At 35.1% G+C, this 25,541-nt stretch overlaps 1 protein-coding gene and 1 non-coding gene across 3 annotated transcripts in view; one reads left to right on the plus strand and one right to left on the minus strand.

Annotated features, from left to right (window-relative positions):
• The window catches only part of LOC149777026 (mediator of RNA polymerase II transcription subunit 15-like), a 36,861-nt gene extending 27,407 nt beyond the window's left edge, over nucleotides 1-9,454 (plus strand). For both annotated transcript variants that reach the window (XM_089941792.1, XM_089941793.1), the window contains exon 5: nucleotides 1,912-9,454. In XM_089941792.1, coding sequence (XP_089797918.1) covers nucleotides 1,912-1,967 — 56 coding nt within the window. In that variant the 3' untranslated portion in view covers nucleotides 1,968-9,454. The remainder of the gene's footprint in view (nucleotides 1-1,911) is intronic.
• Nucleotides 9,455-24,108: 14,654 nt separating this feature from the next.
• LOC149777027 (U5 spliceosomal RNA) lies at nucleotides 24,109-24,224 on the minus strand. The gene has a single exon (XR_016416427.1). It is a non-coding gene; the product is annotated as a U5 spliceosomal RNA (small nuclear RNA).
• Nucleotides 24,225-25,541: the final 1,317 nt, after the last annotated feature.

The raw sequence follows: 25,541 nt of genomic DNA on the forward strand, positions 1-25,541 counted from the left end.
GACAGAGAAAAATGAAATTTGTTCAGTGACTATATTATTCTAATGCCCAGGTGTAGGATGTTTAATATTAATGGGAAAGATATCAGTGACCATACTATTGACTTCATGTTTTATTTTTGTTTTTTATTAAAAATAAATTTGCAAGAAATGTTCCTTTTATGAAGTAATAGTAAGTATTGTTTTACATACAGTTTCATTTATGTATTCTTTAAAATTAATGCAATAATGCACCTTGAAAAACATGATTTTGAACCTTGAAAAACCTTGAAAATGTTAAAAGAAATATGCTACTAACCATGCAAAAATGTAGTCCAACAAGTCTCATTTTTAAAAATGTAGCACAACGTGTCTCATTGTTAAAAATGTTGCAAAACATTTCTCATTGTTAAAAATGTAGCACAACATGTCTCATTGTTAAAAATGTAGCAAGAGAGGTCTCATTGTTAAAAATGTAGCACAACATGTCTCATTGTTAAACATTTAGCAAAACAGTCCTATTATTAAAAATGTAACCACACAACGGTCTTATTATTAAAAATGTAACCAAACAACAGTGACATTATTGAAAAAGAAGCCAACAAAGTCTCCTTATTGAAAATGCAGCCCAAGTAGTTTCATTATTAAAAATTTAACCCAACAGCAGTCTTTTTACAAATGTAAACCCACTACAGTCTATTTAATAAAAATGTACCCCAGCTAGTCTCTTTTTAAAAATACAGCCCACTACAGTCTCATATGAAACTAAGAACAGTGTCATTATTAGAAGTGTAACCCAACAAACAGTCTCATTGTTAAAAATGTAGCCCAACAGCAGTCTCCTTATTAAAAATATAACCCAACAAAAGGTTCATTAACACAAATGTAGCCCAACAATAATCTCATTAAAAAAGGTGTAACCCAACTACAGCCATATTATTAAAATTGTAGCCAATAAACAGTCTGATTATTAAAACTTTAGCTCAACTACATCCTTATTATTAAAAATGTAGCTAATAATAGGTTTTTAATAGTGAGACCTGTTGGCTACATTTTTAATAATGAGACTTGTTGGACTACATTTTTAATAATGAGACTTGTTGGACTACATTTTTAATAATGAGACTTATTGAGCAACATTTTTAATAATGAGACTTATTGAGCAACATTTTTAATAATGAGACTTGCTGGGCTACATTTCTAATAATGAGACTTGTTGGGCAACATTTTTAATAATTATACTTGTTGGGCTACATTTTTAATTATGAGACTTGTTTGTCTACATTTTTAATAATGCGTCTGTTTGGCAGCGTATTTTATAAAGTGAATGTAGTTGGTCTACATTTTTAATAATGAAACTGATAACACAGGAGTCCTGTGATAAAGTACTGTATCATTTTTCTTAACCTAATAGCACAGTAGACCTGTGAAAAATGACTATCTTTTTTAGTAATGTGATAACCGGTAGTCCTGTTCTAAATTTCCATATCATTTGTATTAGTGTGATAACATTGGAGTCCAGTGATCAATTACTGTATCATTTGTATTAATGTGATAACATGGTAGTCTTGTTATAAATTACTCTATCAATTGTAATAATGTAATACACAGTAGTCCTGTGATAAATTACTTAATCATTTGTATTAATGTGATAACACAGTAGTCCTGTGATAAATTACTTAATCATTTGTAATAATGTGATAACACAGTAGTCCTGTGATAAATTACTCTATCAATTGTATTAATGTGATACACAGTAGTCCTGTGATAAATTACTTAATCATTTGTAATAATGTGATAACACTGTAGTTCTGTGATAAATTACTGTATCATTTGTAATAATGTGATAACACAATAGTCCTGTGATAAATTACTGTATTATTTGTAATAATGTAATAACACAATAGTCCTGTGATAAATTACTTATCATTTCAGGATTCAGAAGAGTAGGATGGAGGTGTAGCATTCTATTTGGACCATGTTGGTTTTGATAGATGTGGAGATAATAAATACTAATATGAACAGAAAACCTCATGTATAGTAATGGAATATACTGGTGTTAAATTGCATAGGGAAGTAAGTGCATTAAGGAGCGTGGCAGCTAGCCTTTCCCCCTCCTTGTGCAATAGTTTCAAAATGCAAAAGTTATCCCTGTGTCTTGAGCACCTATCATTATGCTAATCTTCATCTTCTTTATTCTCTTCTATATACCTTTTTTCAGTTATATTTATCGTTTTGCATTCTGTGATAGCTGGTTGTTTGTTATGTTTAATCTATACAAAAAGATATAAATGATGTTTGTTTTGCCTCGTCTGGGAAGGTAAGCTCATGCAAAAGTGCACTGGACCAGTCATGTGTTGTTTTTTTTTCTTCTTTCTGTCAGCATGTTTTGGATTTCTTCTCAAGCACAACTTGACCGATTTCAACCAAGTTTATCAGAGAGCCTTTTAGGTATGTACAAATTATGCTAAAATTACAAAAAAATATGTCCACTATTGCTAACAAAAAAGAGAACACTTTGTAGTAACTTTTTCTCCAAAGTTTGACAAAATTTTAATGAAATCATCCTGTCATCAAAGTCTGCCAAGTTGAGACAGTTTGTGCTATAGTCTGCCATGAGATAAGCCTACCATAAGTTTGAAAAACAATGCAAAAACTTAAAATGACTTCTTCAGAAGTACATAGCATAACTTGACTGAATTAGATAGCATCCAGGCATCATCATCCATTTTGTTTTTACAAATGATGCCAGTTTGCCATCAAATACAGCTGCAGCTACTAAACACAGAAAAACCTTTAAAAGATTTCTCAAAAACTACCTTAAAAATTTTAACCTAATTTGAAAAAGTATTCTGGTATCAAGTTATATGGAGTTTATACAAAATTATGCCAATCGGTCCTCAGATACAGCTGCCATGTCTAAAATTTGAAAACAAATCTTGAATGGCTTCTTCTTAAGTTTTATAGAAGTTGACCAAATTTCATTTGAAAGCATTCCAGCATAAATATCTAAGTTTGTTCAGATGGCACTAATCTGCTGTCAGTTATGATTGCCATTACTAAAAAAGGAAAGAACCACCAGATAACCTCTCAAGAATCATTCCATCATAAATATACGGATCTGCCATTAAATATGGCTGCTGTAACTACAATTACAAAAATCTGGGCGGCCCTGAAGTGGCCAAGTGGTCTAAAGCGCTTTCCGTTACAGATCACTGCCATCTCACCTCTGTCTGTGTGGGTTCGAGTCTAGGATTCAGCCAATGTGGGTATGTGAGAAAGCTTGCCAGTAGCTTCTCGTGGGTCGGTGGTTCTTTCCGGGGTTTGCCTGGGTTCTTCCTCCACTATTAATACTGGCCACCATGTATAGCCTATTGTGTGCTGAAAACTGGCGTTAAACCCCACAACAACAACAACAATAAAAATCAGGAACATCTCAGTCTGTTCAGTGGAATTTTAACAAAGATTGATTTGTTTTGTTTGTTTCGATGGCAATTTAAAAACATTAATTGGCTATACAATGCCAAGCAAATGGGAGCTAAGTGCCTTTCCCAAGGACATTCCAAGGCATCTGAACCAGCTTGGCTTCGGTGTCAGACCCAAGAACCTTGTATTACAAGTTCAGAGCTTTACTAAGGAATCCACATCTGAGGAATCCACATTTGCTCATTCAGACATCAGGGTTCATTTTGTGGTGGTTTTGTTTTTTTATTTTGAATATTGATCCAGTGATGTGGAACTGCTTTCAAATATTGCAGTTATTCTAGGAGATTGTAACTCGTTTAAATGAATTTTTCTCAAAAGCCTTATCAGAATTGGACTAAATTCAATTGAAAATGACCCATATCAGTTAAGAGAATCTCAGGCTTTGATTGAGGCTCTTTTTATTCCTGTGTTGTTGTTGTTTTTTTCCTCATGGAATATATATATATATATATATATATATATATATATATATATATATATATATATATATATATATATATATATTGGTTTTGTTGTGTCCATTCGTTAGTCCATCTGTCTATCTGTCACACTTTCTTGTAAGCAAGATAATTGAAGAACTATTGAAGTCAAACCAGGCAGATATGATAAATACCCTGAGTGGGTCCCAAGATCTGATTCAGTTCTGGTTACTGTGGTATTCTTTTGTAAATCTTTTAAATAAATTTTTTAATTAAAAGAAGCCTATGATCAAGCCAAAGAAAATGTATTTTGATGAAGACAGATAAATTTTGTTTACTTTTTTATATTTTGTTGATGATTTGATTAGATTTTTGTGCCATTGTTGCAATTGTTCCATTTTATTTGTCCCCCGATTTTTGAACTTGGACAGTTTGTTATGAAAACCTTTCAACCACAGTCAAACAAAATCACATGTGGCAGACAAATGAAATTTGATAGACATATTTTTGTATTACCAGTAATATGTAGATGACATTTTTGACATTTTAGCAATATTTTTCTAATTTTTTTCCAATTTGTAAACTTTTTTGGGACTTGGACTTTTTTTTTATTGACAATAACCTTGTTAGCATGATTGAAGTAGTTTTACTTCAGATTATAAAATTAAATTTGATAATGTTTAATTTTATTAATATATAGATGAACTGATTAGATATTTAGGCCATTACAGAAAAGTTTCCATTGGTTACCAATATTTTTACTTTTTGAACCATGACATTTTTCGAAAGGAATTGTCAGCATGAGTTTAGCTAATCGGTCTAAAGATTGTCACGCATGTTTGTAGGCATATGTTGATATCTTGAGAAGAGTTCATGTACCATGTACAGCTTTCCTTTCTTTCTGAATTTTCTAGACCTGTATTGTTTTGATCTGCAGTATTTTATGAACAAATGTTTGAGGGGGTTTGACCAAGATATTTTCATCCTTGACCATCTTTGGGACAAATACTGTATATACTCACCTATAAGATGAGTCCAATTGCACAAAACATATATCTGGATCGGCTGTAAAATAATGCACCTGCAGATCTGGGTCTATGTTTGTTCTACTGTTTAGTCCTAACAAACTGCACAGACCTAGATATGCTGACACATGATGTGGTGACAGATCCGCATCAGCGCAGTTTGCAGTTGGACTCGACTTATTTATTTACAGTATTTACAGTATCAAATTCACCCTAATATTTGCGACACTGAAACTTTATTTATCGGACTTGACTGAACTGTTTGGATGAAAGGAAGACTCATGTCTGGACATTAAAAGTCTGGGACTTTCAATCTCACACTCCTAAATTCCATTGTAGATTGTAGATTTTTGCTTTCTTTTTGTACTATGTGAATGGCACAGAATGATATTGTAATGATTTTTGGAGACACATATTTATACTTACAAAAGTATATTCATCTTATTGAGATAGTGCTTTGTTGTGGTACACATTCTATTGGTACACATTTGCATCTATGTGTTTGAGTTAGTAGAGAGAGGAAAAGTTTCACTTTGCTGTAGATCAAATGGGGCTTATATTTTTTGTGTCTGGTGTTTGTGTATGTGTTGAGAGAGAGAGAGAGAGAGTTGTACACATACATGTATTTATATGCAAATACTGTAGAATAAATCATAGATAAGTTTTTGTAAGCTAATTGATATACTTTCATGAGATGAAGATACTATTATTATAGTATTATTTTTATTATAGTATTATTTTTATTATAGTATTATTTTTATTATAAGTATTATTATTATTATTCATCCTTGTTATTTTTGGCATATGCATTATTCATATCTTTTACAGGCTGTTAAATAAATTTGATATTCTTTGCATTTATATATGGTCTGTGAAATGTAAAGGACATGCCAGAGTTATAAGGCAAGGTGTAGACAGGCAGCTAATATTCATAATCTTTCCTTGATGTCCATCAGATAAAGAAACCCTTTTTGGTATAATTTTTTTACTTGCCCTCTGATGCATGTACAGCCTTCAAAATTGCAGTGCTCTGAGCACATCATCATAGGCTCTTTTTGCCATCTATCAAGACATCAAAATTTTGAAAGTTGCTTCCATTTCCTCTCCTAGATAAATTTTGAATTGTTTTTAAGGGTTTGGTACCAGTCTATGCAGGTCCAAAGTGTCCTGAAATATAGTTCACCCTCATTGTGATGTCCATCACATAGTAGTATACCTTAATGTGTCTCAGTGACTTTTGTGTAATGTAACTTGTTACTACAATGAGGATCATGTTGCAGATATGACTTTCATGACCAGATGTGTTATTCTCATTAATGATGATTACTATTATTATTATTATTTTTATTATTATTGTTGTTGGAGCTAAAAAAGTGACCAGCATTGTAAGTGAGTGTCTTATACTTAGGGATGTCCAAATAAGTTTGTGTTCTTTCAGGGCATTATCATTATTATTATTATCGTGTGCAGTGCGTGCTCAGCCATTTAACGTCATAATCAGCAAGGTGCAGAGCCTGCAGTCCACCTGGGAACTTTATCAGTGGACAGTTGTCCACAATGTGTGACATGGTCTGAAGAGCTCCACAGCAACAGGAAGAGATAGTGGCCTGGCCCCATCGGATAAGGTTGACACTACAATTACCCTGTTCTATCTGAAAGCAATTCAGTGTGGCCCACAGATGATGTGGAAGGTTGAAGCCAGGAGGGCAGACAGATGGCCCAGCTATGAGGGAGCAGTTTACAACATCTGTTGAAGACCACTCAACACTCCATGCTGAAATAGCTGTCATATACTCTGGCAACAGACCTAACCAGATTGTGTGTCTCGAAGTCAAGCGGACTGCTGGATGTGAGGTGATGTCCATATACAGTGGAAGTTTCTCACTGGCATAGACCTTAGCCAACACTTTTGTGGCTGCTTCCTGGTGACGCAGCTGTGGGGGAGGAATGTTGCTGAGTACCGGCAGCCATGGTAAAGGAGTAGGGCATAGTGTGCCAGAGATTATGCATATTGTTGTGTTGAGCTGGACATCAATTAACTTAGTGTGGGATGATCGAATCCGGACAGGAGCACAATACTTGGTTGTCGAATAACAGAGGGCCATTGCTATGTTTGAGTGTCTGAGGACTAGTGCCCCAGGTTGAGCCAGCCAGTTTGCGGAGTAGGGTATTTTGCGTGCTAAGTTTTGTTGCAGTTTTCTTTTTGCTGCCCATTGAAGAGGATGCAAACCTCACAGTTCGCATTTGCATTGTTAAGGTGGAAGACTCTGCAGACTATCTTTGTTGTGCTTGGCTGCAGGCGCCATTTCTTGGAGAAGTACATCATATCATCAAGGTCCTTGTTCAGTACCCCATCAAGCTCAGCAAATGAGTGACTTTGGGTCCCGAGAGCAATGTCATCTGCATACATGAACTTGTGCGACTGTGTTACAGGTAAGTCATTGATATAGATATTGAACAAACTTGGCAAAAGAACAGACCCTTGTGGGAAGCAATTAGTCTGATGCCTCCATGAGCTGCAGCTCTCTCTGATGTGCACTCTGAAGCACCTGTTGCAAAAGAACATTTTGATAGTCTCAACTATCCAGCATGGCAATACTCTGAAAATTTTCAAAAACAGCCCTGCATGCCAGACAGTGTCATATGCCGCTGTTAGATCAAGAAAAACAACTCCAGTTTTAAGGTTCCTCTGAAATGTAGTCAGGGCAAAGACTTGATTGCAAGTGCTATGGCCATGCCTGTAGCCTGTCTGCTTAACAGTTATGATATTCTCCAAGTCAGGACCAATTCTTTGGAGAATCAGGCGTTCCAGTACCTTAAAACAGGCTGAAAGCAAGGAGATCGGCCAATAACTCACCGCATTGTTGGGATCTTTACCAGGCTTTGGGATTGCAATAATCTTTGCCTGGCCCATAAAGTCTACATGCATTTTTCCCTAACAAGCCGGTTGTAAAAAGTGGCTAGCCATTCCTTTGCCTTTGGGCCAAGCTGCTTCAGGAACGCAGGCAGTGCATTAGTGCATTAAAATATAAGAACTGAGTGCCAAATCATATGATAAATGTCTGTCATGAACCAAGAAGTAAAATAAAAGTACAATAAATTAGACAAGATTTTTTAAAATGTGACCAATTTAATGGCATCCATCACTACATTATAAAAGGGATAGTGCTCAGTTGAGTGTTGTATTCAGGAACTGTATGGTGATGGACCACTGTAGTTTAGAGCATGTTCTTTCCATTGGTATTGTTTTTGTGCCACTGAAAACATTGTATTAGAAAATTAGCTTTAATTTGGTGAGGGGACAGAATTCAGTGGAAGCAAGTTAGTCACCTTGTGTTGATTGGGAGAGGGGAAATGGATTTAGGCAGTTTTGCATGTCCTTTTGAAAAGAAACTCCCTGTTGATTTAAAGAGGGGAGGTGGCTATTTGCATTTGTACAGATCCTTATGAAAAGAAACTCTGTTGATTGATAGAAGGAAGGTGGCTGTTTGAAGTTGTACAAATCCTTATGAACAGAGACAGTTGCCTGTGCATGTATAACTTTTGCCTGTTTGAAAAAATGAAAAGAGCATCAGGTACAGTTTTAAAGATAGGAGTGGTGATATTGTAAACTAAATAACGCCACTAATATTTGATGTATTGTGCTGATGTGCTATTCATCCTTGTCAATCCATCCATCCATTTATTCTATGGTACATAAGAATAAAACATTATTCAATATAAATAAACTTGGATTGACTAGTTTGTTATATACATCGTTTTGGTGTCTCTCTTACGGCCACAATAATATTAATTTTGTGCATTTATGTGTTAAAAGTTTTTGCAGGGGTTGGTGGGTAACAGCAGATGGTCAGTTATTAGGTTAAGCAGAATGCCTGTGTTGGGTTCATTTTCTTACAATGAGCATGTGTGTGTATGATTTGGATTTTTAATGTAGCTTTAAAGTGTTTTTTAGTCATATCGCTATGATGTCGGCAGTATGGACTAGACATTTAGCATGATGTCCATCCAGTCACATTATCCTGACACCAGGCTGACCAGTCCTAACACTAACCTCTTGATACTGAGTGCCTAGCAGGGCAGATGTTGATACCATTTTTATAAGTCTTTGGTATCACTCTGCCAGGGTTCGGACACCCCAAAACTTCCAGCAGCTGATGGGCAATGCTTTAACCACTACACCAAAGGAGCAGTTACTTCTGAGAATGAATACACATTGAAATGAGATCTACACCTTTAATACTTATATCTTAAAAGTTGCCCAACAGTTTTTACAGAAGTCCTTTGAAACTGCTTACTGTAATTAACATTGTTTTAATTACGATTTTTCATGGGTTGTCAATTTTCATGTTTGCTACAAGCCACAGACTTTAAGATCCAGTGAACAATGCTTCTATTCAAAACAAATCTACCCCATCCCCATTTGACATATTAAAGAACTGACAAAATTGCCATCATTTGCAATGAGATGAAAGTGGATACCCAGGAAAACGTATATTCCCATAATATATTTATAGTAAATAAATTTTTGTTCACTGTAGGAAATAATTGTTTGTTAATTATTTTTATGTCATGGTTTGTGAAAATGTGATCTGGTTTTATTGTTAACAAATATCTACTGCTGGAAAAAAAATAAACAACACATTATGTTTCAAGTAAATCTTCCCATATTCTAGTTGTTCTGGGCTTAAAGGATACACGGTACTAATTATACGGAAGAACTGTGAACCAGTCTAGAAATGGGGAAAGAAATAAAAGAGTATTTACGGGTTTGGTGGTCCATAATTGGTTAATAATGAAAATTAAAATTTAAGTAAAAATACCTTTTGAGAGCTTATCCTATATGTAATTTAAAAAAAATATAGACAAATTTCTACTGATGCAATTTTAGCATTCTTACAGGCTTGACTCAGGAGTACTCAATAATGAAAGTAGCACCTGATTCATTTGGTGCAGAATCAATAACATGTGTTTCATGCACATGTATGTAAACAAAATGCCGCGGGTCATATGGTGTTCTCCACACATAAGCTTGCACCAAGGTTAGATGTGCATGGAGAATTATAAGTCTCATCATCAGCACCCAGAAATTTTAAGTTATTGAATTTTGAATATGATGGTGTTTCCATATGTTTACTATTGGAGTTGAAATAGTACCGTGTGTCCTACAGGTACAAAGCAGCAGAAGTTTGGATAATACAGTACATCATAGGCTATACATGTTGGACAGTATAACTGGTGAAGGAAGGACCCAGGAAGAACCACCAAATCAAGAGAAGCAACTCACAAGCTTTCTCATATACTCACATAGGCCGACCTTGAGACCCAAACACCTGCGGACAGAGGTAAGATTTTAGTTAAAGTCGACAGCTTTAGACTACTTGGCCACCCGAGGCCTACTCTTTCCATTTGGTGACAAATTACCTTATCTATAGCCTCTTCAGTTGTTTTACACAAGAATATGTCACATCTTTGAAAATCTTGTTATCTAGAAAAAGTGCAATGTGGGTTTCATAGATTTGTAAAATTGGCATTTAAATGTTACAATCCATCAAAAACAAAAGCAATACAAAGCATATGTAAGTAGCCACACATATTTCATTTAGAGATTTTCAATTACAAATATATAAAAGTAGCTAGAATGATGAGGCATCCAAAACTCTATTAACACTTGCTGAGTGACATCTGAATGGATTAAAGACTGTTCTTGGTGAATTATGTCTCAGCAGACATTGTCAAAATATATTCCATAATGTTGTTTCATCTGTTTGGCTTTAATTTGGTTTAGCTGAATGCCCCCAAAAACAAAGAGGAGCAGCTTTGATCTTTATTGCATATGTACAGCTTAGGTAATAAGCCTTTTCCAAAGAATTTATTAATTTCTCAGGAATAGTTCAAAGACATGCTCATAGGTAGAGGAAAAAATGTGAGGAAATAACAACAAAATAAATAAAAAAGATTTCGGTTCATTGATTTTCAATCAAAACACAAGCATTCATTCAGATTCAGATTATTGTGTGAGATTAATGCCATTTTGTACCACCAACAACAAATGACATCTTGCCACTTTCACATTCATGCATACCATATACATGCGAGATAAAGAGGACAAAAAAAAAGAAGGTATGATATGAGAAAGGGATGTGATAACTAACCTACTTCTGGTTCAATAATGTTCAGGGAACAGAATATTCCTGATAAATTCCATTTGTCAATAAATCGAACAAGGTCAGATCCATAAGGACATAGAACACAATTAATTTTACTCTATGTTCTCTACATTTGTTTCTCAATACTTCTTAAATCCCTATAGACTCATTAAATGTTCCTCTCCACGGTAATCTTTAGAGTGTTGGCACAGCCTGGTTCCGATCCTAGCTATTTTAGCTAGGCAGGACACAGATGTGGCACCCTTTTGTATATCTATTTTTCCTGGGTTACATGTTGTGTTTGCTTTATTTTGTTTTGTGTAGTGCATTTGAGACATTTAATAAAAAAAAAAAATTATATTTTTTTTTTATTTTTATAATTTTTTTTAATTTTTTTTTTAATTTAAATTTTTTTTTTGTTGTTTGTTTTTTACTTTCTTAAGTAAAGCTATTTGGAAGGGTTGTTCTTTGCTCTGTTCATCGAATTCTATGTTTGGTTGTGGGTATGATGTCCCTCCCCGTTTTCCTCAACTTTAGGCATTCATTGAGGAGCGTGGGTGGTTCGTACATACCCGGAACTTGGGTTGGTACTCCTCCCCCACTAAACCACTGGGGTCCGTGAGGTGGTTTCCCTCGCCTTTTTTATATTTTTCTCGTGAAGTGACTTGGTATAGTCAGGTTTTTGTCCTTATGTGGTGCTTTGTGTGGTGCTATTTTTGTTGTCATGTTGATAGGTTTGTAAGGACTTTGTTCCAAATTCTAGTTCTAGGTTGTCTTATTTCTTAGTGTTCTTTTTTGAGTTTTGTTTTCCAAAGATATGTTATTTCTCATTTGTCGCTAAGTTTTGCTTGCTTCTTGGTTTGCGTGCGTGAGTGCGGTCCCTTGGGGTACAAGTTTATTGTGGGCAGGTGTTTTGGTTTTGGATTTTCCTTGCGTCATTTCTCGTTGCGCTGATTATTGCCTGGGCACGGATTGTATCTTCTGTCCAGAGGAACGTTGGGGTGATTGACATTTAAAGTGAGAAGAAACGGAAAGAGAAAATTTGAGTTGAAGAGATTGTATGTTATGTTGATGTAGAGAGAAATGGTGGTTTGTTTAGTGCAATGTTTATGCATCGCATAATAAATTTATTTTGTTGTGAGTTCCGTCTTTTTGTTGTTCTTTAACTGTTGTCATTCTTATTTTGCGTGTGTTGTCTTTATGTTTTTTATGTGTTTTTATTTTTATTTTATTTCTTTTCACTCCCTGTTGCTTTTTTGCTAGGTGTTTTTTACCTTTTTCAGGGGATTTTTTTTATCTCATGTTTGTGCTATTGTTTTTTGTTGATTTTCTGTGCTCGTGTACGTTTTTTAGTAGCTTTTGTAGCTCTTCCAGATTATTTTGAAGTCTGTTTGTGGTTCATTGTGTTGAATTTTTACCTCCCTGCCGCCTTTTTGCTAGGTATTGTTTTTGTTTTACCTTTTGCATGGGAGTTGTTTTTATTTTTGTGTTTATGGTATGTTTTTTAGTAGCTTTTGTAGCTCTTCCGATTATTTTGAAGTCTGTTTGTGGTTCGTTGTATTGAATTTTTCCTCCCTGCTACTGTTTTGCTAGGTAATTTTGTTTTACCTTTTGCATGGGAGTAATGTTTATTTTTGTTTTGTGGGGAAATCCTGTTTGTTCTGTATTATCTTGATGGATTGTGCTTTGGTTGTATCTTTCTTATTGTTGTTGTGTTGTTTTTTGTTTCCTGGGTGCCATTTGGCTAGGTATGTTACCATTTTTCGGGGATGTTTCTTAATTTCCTTATTTTTCCGGTCTTCTTTATAGTAGCTTGTTCAGCTTTGCCGGATTTTAGTTGTTTGTGTGTTTTGTTGTGTGTTTTTTATTTTCTTTTGTTATTGTGTTTCCATAAGGGGGGGAGGTGTTTGTTTACAATTTTGTATGTATACCCCGCTCTCATGTTTATTGGCTACCGAGCCGTTAATTATTTTTCCTCCCGCCTGTCGGCACCCCGCTGATGGCTGGCGGTTTTGTTTTTCTGTTAGTGCTTGTATTGTGGGGGGGGGGATGGTAATTAGTGACACAGTGGGTTGGGGTGTTCTGGCCTTGTATTTATTATGGGTTTTGTTCTTAGTTTTCTGTGATCCATGTATTTTTACGTCTTATTTCGATTGCAAGTATAATATAGTCTATAGTTTCGTGGTATAGTGTTTTGTTTTGTATTCCATCTGTGTATAGTAGATTATTTTCATCGAAATGTCCATTGGTGGTTATGATTTTTTGCTTTATTTTTTCCCTCTGTGGGGTGAGTGTTTTGCATTCTAATATTATATGTTTTTTTGTATCCCTTCCTTTTTTACATATGGGGCATGGGGGAATTGATTTTGTGATTTTCCTCATGAAGGCTTTTTCTCCTGTCCACCATGCGTCATGTATATATTCTAGTAATTTGCTTTGATGTTTCGTGTGTTTTATGTCTGACCAATTTTTCCATATCTTGTTCCATTGTAGGTGTGATAGTTTTTCTTCTATTTTGTGTGGCATTTTTTTGTGTGTAATGTTTTGTATGATGGTTTGAATTTTATTTTTATTTTCCTCTTTCCATATATCTTGTTGATCTCTGTAGGTTTTTATTGCATTTGCTATCTGGTAGCCTCCCTTTGGGGGTGCAATTCGTTTGGTGAGATTGTTATTCTGAGGTTTGGGAGGAGAAGACCCCCTTGCATTTTGCTTTTTTGGAGGGAGTATTTTGCAATTTTGGATATTTTCCCATTCCATATGTGTTTTATTATTTTAGTTTCAGTTTTATTTAGGAATGTGAATTCAAAATTTGTTGCATCAAATTCATGCCATATGGAGCTGTATAGATAGGTTTTAGTTATCTGTATTTTTTCTATTAGGTTATTTTGTCTTGTGTTCCATGTATTGATGTGTTTGTTTAGTTTTTCTATAATTTGTCTAAAGTTTAGATATTTACTGCCTTTGCCGATGTTTACTCCTAATACTTTTATGTGGTTACTTATTATTTCGGGTGGCAAGCCTGGACGGATGCCTTTCCAGGTCCCTATTAGTAGTGCTTCCATTTTACTGGGGTTGATTTTTGAGCCGGATATGGAACCAAAGGTTATATATTGTTGTATAAGATGTTTATAAGATGTTATTGTTGTTATGAATTGGGTGCAGTCGTCTGCATGTTGGTACGTTTTACTTTCTTCTTTAGAGTTTGGAGTCTTTATCCCTGTAATGTTGGGGTCTACTTGTATGTTATTTCGCAAAATTTCTATCCCCAGGACATAGAGCAGCATGGACAGGGGGCAACCCTGCCTTACCGATCTCTGTACTGGGAAAGGTGTCATTTGCACCCTGTTGATTTGTATTGAAGAATTGATATCATTGTATAGAGTTGTTACCCAGCTGCGAAAATTTGTTCCAAAGCTGAATTTCTCTAGCACTTTTACGATGTAGTTAATTCTATTCGGTCAAAGGCTTTCTCTTGGTCGATTAGTATAATCGCACCAGGAGTGTTTTTGTTTTCCATGTGTTCTAATGTGGTTTGTATTGATAATATGTTGTTTTGTAGATTTCTCCCTTCTTCGCCGCATGTCTGGTTTGAATTAATGAGTTTTCCTAGTGTTTGTTTAATTCTGTTAGTGAGTAATTTGCTTAGTATTTTGTAGTCTGTGTTTAGTAGTGATATGGGGCGCCAGTTTATTAGGTCTGTGCTATCCCCTTTGTTTTTATATAGTAGAGTTATTAAACTAGCTTTCATAGATTCTGTCATTTCTTGTTTGGTTTGAATGTTATTGTACAGTTTGTATAATACCTGTGTTATAGGTATCTTGAAAGCTTTGTAAAATTCTGGCATAAGACCATCTGATCCTGGTGATTTATTTTTTGTTAATTGATCTATAGCTTTGCTTATTTCCGCGATAGATATAGGTGCTTAGCATATTTCTTTATCTTTTTCATCTATGGTTGGTGTGATTGTTGTGTCTAAATATTGTTGTATTTTGTGACATTCTATGTTTTGTGTTTGGTATAGCTGTGTGTAATATGTTTTTGCTTGATTTAGTATTTGTTCTTTTGTTTCTAATGTGTTTCCTTTGTCATCTTTTAGTTTTGTCATGTTTCTTTGCATACCTTGCTTTATTTCTTCTTCCTTGTATATGTTTTTCCCTATCATGTATATGTCATCTAATTTTCCTGCTCGTATCTTATTTCCGTTGCATCTGTTTTTTTGTATGTCTTTCAGAATATGTTCAACTGTTTTATGTTCTTCGTCAGTATAGTTGTTTGAATTTATTATGTTGTGACATTCTTTTTCGGTTAGATGTTGTTGTTCTAATTGTAGTCTTGCATATTTCCTACTAATTCTTTTGATGTTCTCTTTTGTTTCATCCCAAATTTCGTATGTATTTAGATTTTGTATGGAGAAGAGGATGTTTTGGATTTCTTCCTGATATTTTGGTAGATTCAGGATTGTGTTATTGAACTTCCAGTATCCCCTTCCCCATTTGTCTCTATTTGTTATTTTCATTTCTATTTCGATGTGGTTATGGTCTGCTAGTTTGTCTGTTAATATGTTGCTTTGTCTGACATTTTGTTGGAAGTTGTTTGTTATGTATGCTCGGTTTATTCTTGTTGCATTGTTTGTGCGGTGATAGGTGTATTGTCTTTCGGTTGGGTGGAGTAATCTATATGTGTCTACTAAATTGTTGTTGTGGATTAGTCCATTTACATGGTTCAATATACTTTTGTCCCATTTCGCTAGTCCCTTTGTTTTGTCTATATCATGGGTCACCGAATTAAAATCTCCAATGACTACCGTGTTATTTATGTTATATTGTTGTAGATAGTTTGATAGTTTGTATATAAATGTTTTTTTTTCTGTTTGTTCTAGGTGGCATGTATATATTTATAATATTGGTATCGTAGAGGCTAATGTGGAGTAGTCTCCCGCACATTTCTGGCGGTGTGGCTAATTGTTTCCAGTTAGCGTGTGTTACAGCTTGATTGATGATTATTCCGACTCCCGATCTATTGCTGGTGAAATCTCTTTGCACCAAGAATATAGCGTTGAGTTGGTCTTCTATAAAGTTAATCACCTTTTGTATGGGGTTATGGATTTCTTGTACGCAGATAATATCATATGAGCGAGCTATTTCTATTAGTTTCTTAGCTTTTTGGAAATCTATTCCATTTGCATTTAATGATAGTATCTTTAGCATTCTATCCATTTCTGTGTCTGTTTTGTTTTTATATTTGGGTTGTTGTAGGTGTTTTGCAGTTTAATTTGTTGGTTTTATGGTTTAGTGGGTTTTATTTACCGCTGGTGGTGGTTTGGGTTTCTTTTGTTCTTTAATCTGTGGTTGTTTATGTGTTTTGCGTGCTGGGCTCCTTGGGTGCGGGCTGTTTGGGGGGGGGGTTTGAGTGTGGCGACGATATGTTCTTTTTCTTCTTGTGTGAGTACTTTTATGTTTGGTGGTGTTGCTGGTGTTTGTGGTTTTGTGTTTATTTCAAGAGCGGGGAGTAGAGGTGGTTGGTTCCTCATTTCTTTGATTATGCTCCTGATTTTTTTGGTTTGTGGTGTGGAGTTTCCGTGTGGTCGTTTTGGTGTTTTTCCAATTGGAGATTTTTTTGGTGATTTGTTTTTTCGTTTTTTGTTCTGTGTGGGTGTGTGTTGTGAGGAAGGTTCTAGGTCTATCTCGATGTCGCTGTGTTCGTTGTCTGATTGATTGGGTGTTGTTAGTGTTGTTGGTGTTTCTGCTGGTGCTTCCTGTTTTTCACTTGTTTCTGTGTAAGTCTGTGTGGTTGTTGTTATTGGTGTTGTGATCAACATTTCGTCTGTGTCATGTGTTTCCATCTCTCCAATGAGGGTGGTGGTAGGGTGTGGTGCTAGTTGTATGGTTGGTATCGTTTCTTTTTCATTTTGTGTTACTGTGTCATGTTCAGGTTTGTTTTGGTTTATTTGGGTGTTGGTGTATGCGTCTGTTTCGCTTTCTTTTTGTGTTGTCTGCAATTTGCTAAAAAGCTTGTGACAGCTTCAGCATAAGATGCTGGTGTATTGTGTGGTGTTGTTGATGTGGTTGGGGTGGGGAGTAGTGTTTTTCTTCCTTGCCCTTGTTTGGGACAAGTCCATTTCGTGTGGCCCTTTTCATTGCAGTTGCTGCAGGGCCGCACTAGATGGGACTTGTAGAAATGTGTTTGTACCAAAAGTCCCAGTACTTTAAAGTATTCTGGGATCTTATGTGTCTCTGTTTTGTCTATTTGGACTACGATCTTGCCGTTGTAGACGTTGATCGTATTTTTATAGACGTCCCTTTTAATTTTATGGACTTTGATGTCCAGTCTGTGCTCGAACCCTTTCTGAAAGACCTCGAGGGAGATCTCTCTGGGGAATTGCGATATATACACATGTGTGTATTTACGGTCTATTAGTTTTGTCAAGGGTGGTGGTTTTGTGATTTTTGCCGTGATACCGTTGATCAAAATATTTCCCCCTTTTAGGAGGGGTTCCTTTTGTTTGGGGTATAGTAGGTAGACCCCTTTACCAATGTGGTAGAGGATGTCTATTTTCCCTCCTAGGCCCCTGGCTGCCAGGGCAGCAATGATATGTTGTGCTGTCGGCCGGTCCTGTTGTATTGTTTCTGATAGGTCTATTGCCTGTATAGAGGGAGCTCGATATGCTTTGTAGAGCCTTCCTTGCTCTATTTCTTCCTCTTTCGTCCGGAAATATTCCCTGAGGAAGGTTTCGGATTTGAAAGTTTGTGGCGTGTTGTTTGCTGCCATTGTAAGGTGTGTTTTTATCCTAGTGTTTTGTAAAGTGTGAAGAGGATAGATAGTGGAAATTACCTCTGTCCTCCTAACGAAATAAAATCCTTCACTGTCCTTGTCCTTGTAAGATTTTGTCTATAATGTTCTTTTATAGAGAGTGATAATCCTTGTTTTATCCTTTGACACGAATTTCACTGATTTATTCACAGATATATTTTTATGTTAATGATTTAAGGCGAAAGATTAATACGATCTGAAGAGAAACCAGAGCATTTAAAACCTTAATACTTACGTGTAAATTCTTCATTTCTTTTAAGATATGTCATCTGCTGTGATACATCGCCAGCATTGAAAATTATTTTCTGTTGGAAATGTGTCATGCCGTTTTCATAGATTTGTATGTTTTGAGTTTAAATGTATGCAGCCGGTGTTACTATCCATCAAAAATAATAGTAATACAAAGTTTATGTAAGTAACAACTCAGATTTCGTTAGAGATTTTCAATCACAAATACATAAAAGTAGCTAGAAATACGAGGCCTCCAAAACTGTATATTAACACTTGCTGGTACTCTGTGACATGTGAATGGTTTTAAGATTGTTCTTGTTGAATTATTTTTAGGCAGCCATAGTCAAAAAAATTTCCTTAATGTTATTTCGTCTGTTTTGCTTTAATTTGGTTTCGTTAGATGCCTCAAGGAGCAAATCTGAGCAGCTTTGATCATTAATGAAATTGTAAAGCCGATGTAATAAGCCTTTCCCAAAGAATTTATTAATTTCTTAGAATTAGTTCGAAGATGAAAAATACCATGGCACATGCTCATAGGTAGAGAAAAAAATAATGAACAGATCACAACAAACAAACAAAAAACCCCAACCATGTTGCCACTTTCACATGGACGTAAGCTTATGGTGCTTTAGGTTTGTTGATATTAGACACACACACACACACATACACACACACTGTTTACTCAGATTCAGCGTGATGTTGTGAGTTTGACGTCATTTTCCAACGATAACAAGAAAAAAACCAACTTGCATCTTTCAAATGCAATTAATTTTACAGTACCTTCGGTTCTTTGATTTTCAGTCAAAACACACACACACACACACACACACACACTCGTGCATGTATATACACAGGGCGGTTTTACTGCAGACGAGTTTCAAATATACACTTAACAGATCTTAATTTCCAAAACTTTGATACATCTAGTCCACAATCGTTAGATCACGCCTCTTTTTATTAGCGGATTGATTATTCAGATTGGTTTTACTGGGTTTAATGCCATTTTGCAGCACATGATTGGTATATATATGAACGCTAAATTGATACACTTTGGATGACCATATGCAAATATAATACTTGTACATACATTTGCATACATATTCCACGCAAAACTAGACCAGCATGTAGATCATCGCTTCTTTTGCTTTTTTCTGACATTATCGGTAATGTCAGGGGAGAAAAAAGAAGAAAAGGCGGAGATCTACTTGTTGGTCTAAAACGCAAACGTGCATCTACATGCATGTATTTGAATAACATCACATCAAATGCTAATTGTGACCTGATTCCTGACAGGTCCAATTTGTTATGGCCAATTTTAGTCAAACTTTTATATTTGCATGCCACACCTATTTCAATTTTATACATGAAGTCTTTTTGAATTTTATTACAAACAAGACATGTGACACCTTTCAGAAAGTGTGTAGTGCTGGTGTTCCACAGGGTGCAAGTTTTAACACTTGCTGGTACTCTGTGACATGTGAATGGTTTTAAGATTGTTCTTGTTGAATTATTTTTAGGCAGCCATAGTCAAAAAAATTTCCTTAATGTTATTTCGTCTGTTTTGCTTTAATTTGGTTTCGTTAGATGCCTCAAGGAGCAAATCTGAGCAGCTTTGATCATTAATGAAATTGTAAAGCCGATGTAATAAGCCTTTCCCAAAGAATTTATTAATTTCTTAGAATTAGTTCGAAGATGAAAAATACCACACACACACACACACACACACACTGTTTACTCATATTCAGCGTGATGTTGTGAGTTTGACGCCATTTTCCAACAATAACAAGAAAAAAACAACTTCCATCTTTCAAATGCAATTAATATTACAGTACCTTCGGTTCTTTGATTTTCAGTCAAAACACACACACACACACACACACACACACACACACACACTCGTGCATGTATATACACAGGGCGTTTTTACTGCAGACGAGTTTCAAATATACACTTAACAGATCTTAATTTCCAAAACTTTGATACATCTAGTCCACAATCGTTAGATCACGCCTCTTTTTATTAGCGGATTGATTATTCAGATTGGTTTTACTGGGTTTAATGCCATTTTGCAGCACATGATTGGTATATATATGAACGCTAAATTGATACACTTTGGATGACCATATGCAAATATAATACTTGTACATACATTTGCATACATATTCCACGCAAACTAGACCAGCAAGTAGATCATCGCTTCTTTTGTTTTTTTCTGACACTACCGGTAATGTCAGGGGAGAAAAAAGAAGAAAAGGCGGAGATCTACTTGTTGGTCTAAAAAGCAAACGTGCATCTACATACATGTATTTGAATAAGATCACATCAAATGCTAAATTCATAAACATAAGATAATGTTACTTACTTCCAAACACACATGCATACCATATACATGTGAGATAAAGAGGACAAAATAGAAGGTATGATGCGAGAAAGTGACGTGATAACTAACATACTTCTGGTCCAGTAATATTCAGGGAACATAATATTCCTGATAAACTCCATTTGTCAATAAATCGAACAAGGTCAGATCCATAAGGACATGGAACACAATTAATTTTACTCTATGTTCTCTACATTTGTTTCTCAATACTTCTTAAATCCCTAAAAAATGCATAAATATAACTCTTCTGTCACCACCAAAATGAGAGGAAGAAATATTCTAAAAATAGACTTGAACTACATCTATTGGTACTGAACTGGATGTACTAATTGTGACCTGATTCCTGACAGGCCCAATTTGTTATGGCCAATTTTAGTCAAACTTTTATATTTGCATGCCACACCTATTTCAATTTTATACATGAAGTCTTTTTGAATTTTATTACAAACAAGACACGTGACACCTTTCAGAAAGTGTGTAGTGCTGGTGTTCCACAGGGTGCAAGTTTTGGTCCAAGTGCTCTTGAGAAACCAAAACTTAATTTGCTATATCTTCCTTAATTATAAGAATTTTTCAATGCAATGAAAACCTGAATGTACAAGGCCTCTCTGAGAATATGTTTACAATTTGAAATTATTGATAAAGGAAATTTAAATAAACATTTAAATTTTAAAAACTACATTTTATTGAAAATATAAATTTTCCTACAAGTTTTAAAATTCAGTTTGACAAATTTTAGACAGCAAAGTTGACTAATACATGGTATTTAAAACAAATGGTAGCTTAAGTCTGTACAAGTGATATCATTTTTCCCAGGGTTAGTGAAGCAACACAGCTCATAGTGATTTTGGCAGCAAACCGCAATATGCCTGTCCAGATGCATATAGGTGTAGACACTAAAGAAACAGTGACAGGTGCTATGTTCCACATATTGTGTCAGGTACGTAGGCAGTTGTTTGTATAAGTAATAGCGCACTCAGATTTAAAGTTCGGATGGGACCACTACCATGTTGTATAGCAAAAATGCATTCCATTTCAATGTCAATAACTACAAAAGGTGACAATGGGATAGGAAAATACAGTTTCTAGGGAGGCTCTACCTTACTGAAAAATGGTGTTATTCTCTCTCATGAAGACCTAAGCCATGTCTTTGTGGTGCTATATATCAGTGTGGTGATATGAACTAATCATGGTCACTTATGACAGTACACTTCACATGTCCTTATGAAACCTTGCTATCACCACCGGACTACTGGAGAGCTTCCAAACTGATCCAACTCTAACATTTTGTTCCAGATACAATGTTAGACCTGAAAAGATATAACATGTCTCACTTGATTCTAGAAAACAGTAAGATGTAGGTAAATGAATTTAAAATGTGTTCGATATGGTGATTTCAAAATAACATTAAGGTTGCAAGCATGGGAAAAATATTAAACATGACAGACTGACACTCAAAAAGGTGAAGCTATGACCATGTATTAAAGTGATAAATTTATCCTAAAAATATATGGGGTTTCTAGAAGCATATTTAGCCATTTACAGGTTAAATAGCAAATCAGGTAGACTATGTATCATACAGTTTAAGGCAATGTTGGGGCTGTGAGGTTTGATGATTGGTGCAAACATTAGTACATACCAGTATACAGGAAAGTCAAGCGACAATGTAATAAATTAAAATATATGACTATAAGCGATCTTATTCATGAGGGAAATAACAATTTTGGATATTGCAGATGAATACAGCAAAATGTGGCCACACAGATCAACTATAGATACCAATAAATCCTATATCGTCAACTAAATGTGAAATTCTGATCCCCAAAACGTGAAAACCAGGATGGACATTTACATATGTGGGACATATACAATGTACTTCTTAAGATCAAATGTGCAAACAAAATTCAAATGATCTGTTTCAACATTTATCATTAAGAGTGTTGGTTACCAATTATTAAACTCAATGATTCAATGGAATCAGATATCAGCTGATGCTACAATACTGCACACTGTCATAGTACTAAATTGAAATATGTTATCATACATAGGCCTACTCATGATGAAAATAACATTTTGGGATATTTTCAGCGCACACAGCCAGAAATGGGCCTTACAGATTCACTATATGTACAATGTCAGCCTATATGATGTACTGAATGTGAACGTTTGATCCCAAACATTCTAAAATATATGAATATTTGTTCATGTGGGATATGTAGCTATCGCAAAATCAGTTGTACAAAGTTGAATTCAAATAATCTGTTTGAATATTTCTTATGCAATCTTTAGAGTGTCAGTTAACAAATAATATTAGTAATTAATAATGCATAAAGCAAGATGGATCATCAGCATTCCCATAACATCATATAGGCCACGATGCTGCACTACACCAATCAATATCGTAACCAAACTGAACAATACAATGGAATGCATTTTGTGTTCAGCTTATATTATTTTGCTGTTTTCTTACATCCAAGGGTAATATACATGGGGAAAGTATATTTTATCCCTTTGAATTGTATTTCATTCTGGGACAGTTTAAAATGATTTAGTAGAGAACTTGACTAGGTTCTAGTATAAAGTTTTCATCTCTGTCCTCTCACTAAATACCCTATAACTATGTTTGTAAAAAATTACTGAAGGCCATACAAGCAGATATGTGTTACTCAGGAAGTGACCCCATGATAAACTCATAAATTAACTGCTTGGACCCCTAATAAATACTTTGAATGACCAATACAAACTGGAATTTTGTCTTCGTGTATTTTAAATGATGGTCTCATTTTGACTTACAAAGATATTTTCTCTGACAAAATTTGACAAATATCCAACATTGGAACTTATATATGGTGTAGGAATATTTACATGCTGATATCATTTAATATCATTTCAACAAATATTATATATTTTGGAGTAAATGTTTTAATTTTTTATACTTCTTTTTAAATTTCATTTAAATTTTTCAAAATAAAACTTAACTTTTTATTTCTAATTTCATTCTACTGTTTTTCAAAGTCAATATACATAACATATTGAAATTTCATGTGTCGTTCATTAATAATAAAGATTTAATACCAGTTTAATCTTTACTCAAATACTGCACTGACAGGACATAGCACAATTAATTTTGTTATATGTTCTCTACATTTGGTTCTCGAGGCTGACATTTCCACTGTGTGACAATCAGTACAAATCATATGTTAATCTAAAAATACCTTCACGGTGAAGTTCTTGCCAAAGGTTTTTTTGAGAGGCTGGACTGTCAACAGAGCAGTATGTAAACAGAACACATATTTCACTTCCGGATCATCACCATGGCCTTATTACTGACTATGCACTATCGCCAAAATACACATGGAAAACCACACCTGAGCTCATATTCTCAAGAATAAACAATGACCTTTAAATCCCTATCAAAATCGCATAAATATAACTCTTCTATCACCATGACAATGAGAGAGGAATAAATGTTCTAACAATAGACTAGAACTACCTTTGTGAGTACCGAACTGGAAGTACTGAGACCTGATTATATAATCATCGGTTACTATCTTCCATTTGGATCTGGTTAGAAGAAAAGAGAACAAAATGCTAAATTTGAACAAGAGGTTTACTTTAATTGAATTGGTACCTCACCAAAGTGAGGCTTCAAAGAATGGTCTATAGACTCATTAAATGTTCCTCTCCACGGTAATCTTTAGTAAAAGGCGAAAGATTAATACGATGTGAAGAGAAACCAGAGTAATCATTATACTTTCACGCTTTATTTTGAAGAGAAATAGTTTGAGCTTTCCAAATGCTTTTGTAAAGACGATAGTGGAATGGTTATGTCTACAAAGATCCAAAAGGGTCATAGTTTTCAATATACAGTGTCATTTTGCTATTGGCTATTTTGAATTTCAGTGAAACCCATTTATTTTCTTTATACTGGTAGAAAGGATACTAATTAATATTTCTATATTTCTTGTCGTGGAAAAGGCAGGGGGAGTTAATTTGACAGTGAAAGGGATGTAATCCACATTCGTTAGATGTTCGAGTTATCGAGATGGATTATAACTACCTATTTATACATCAGGAAAAGATTACTAATTTGGAAAAAAATAACAGGTGTTTTATTCATATAGGAAATCAAAATTTACTTGAAGAAAAAAAATTCCATTTTAGATTAATGCAACGTGTGGATGTTTCAGATGTTTGGGATATCATCTGTCTTCTCCGAGGAGAGCAATGTAGACCTTAAACCTGGCATATGTACTAGCAAACTAGGGTATGTTATACCAAGCTTAGACCATTAACTGTCTTTATTGCGTTTGGTACAATTCCAATAGGTGGTCCACACATGGTTAAGTAAAGATTCAGACATGTTTAGGCTGCCGTTAATGAAATTGAGTCGCAATTATTACTTCCGGATCAGTACCCACAAAAGTAGTCCCAGTCTATATTTAGAGCATTGTTTCCTCTCTCGTTTCGGTAGTGGTACGCAGCTTAGATTTCGGCTTTTGAGGTATAGATTTCAGGAAAATTAAATTGAAAACTCTTTGTAAAATGAGCATCAATGAGTTTCTCTTCCTACTGCTAAAACTGTTAGATCCAACTCGCAAAAAAGGCGCATAACATATTCCCATGTTGTTGTTGTGGGAATAACGCCATTTTTCAGCACGTGATAGGCTATACATGGCGGCCAGTATAAATAGTGGCATAAGAAACTGGAGAAAACCTCGGGAAGAGCCACCGACTCACGAGAGGCTAATGGCAACCTTTCTCATATACACACATAGACCGACCCCGAGACCCGAACCACGTGGATCGAGATGAGATGGCAGTGATTGGTAAAGTCGAGCGCTTTAGAACACTCGGCCATCCGGGTTCCCGTTTAATTCCATGTAGTTTAAAATTAGCATTTAAAACCTTAATACTTACGTGTAAATTCTTCATTTCTTTTAAGGTATGTCACCTGCTGTGATACATCGCCAGCATTGAAAATTATTTTCTGTCGGAAACGTGTCATGCCGTTTTCATAGATTTGTATGTTTTGAGTTTAAATGAATGCAGCCGGTGTTAC

This window comes from Sinohyriopsis cumingii, chromosome 18 (assembly GCF_028554795.1).
Source record: "Sinohyriopsis cumingii isolate HCF-2022 chromosome 18, ASM2855479v2, whole genome shotgun sequence".
NCBI lineage: Eukaryota > Metazoa > Mollusca > Bivalvia > Unionida > Unionidae > Sinohyriopsis > Sinohyriopsis cumingii.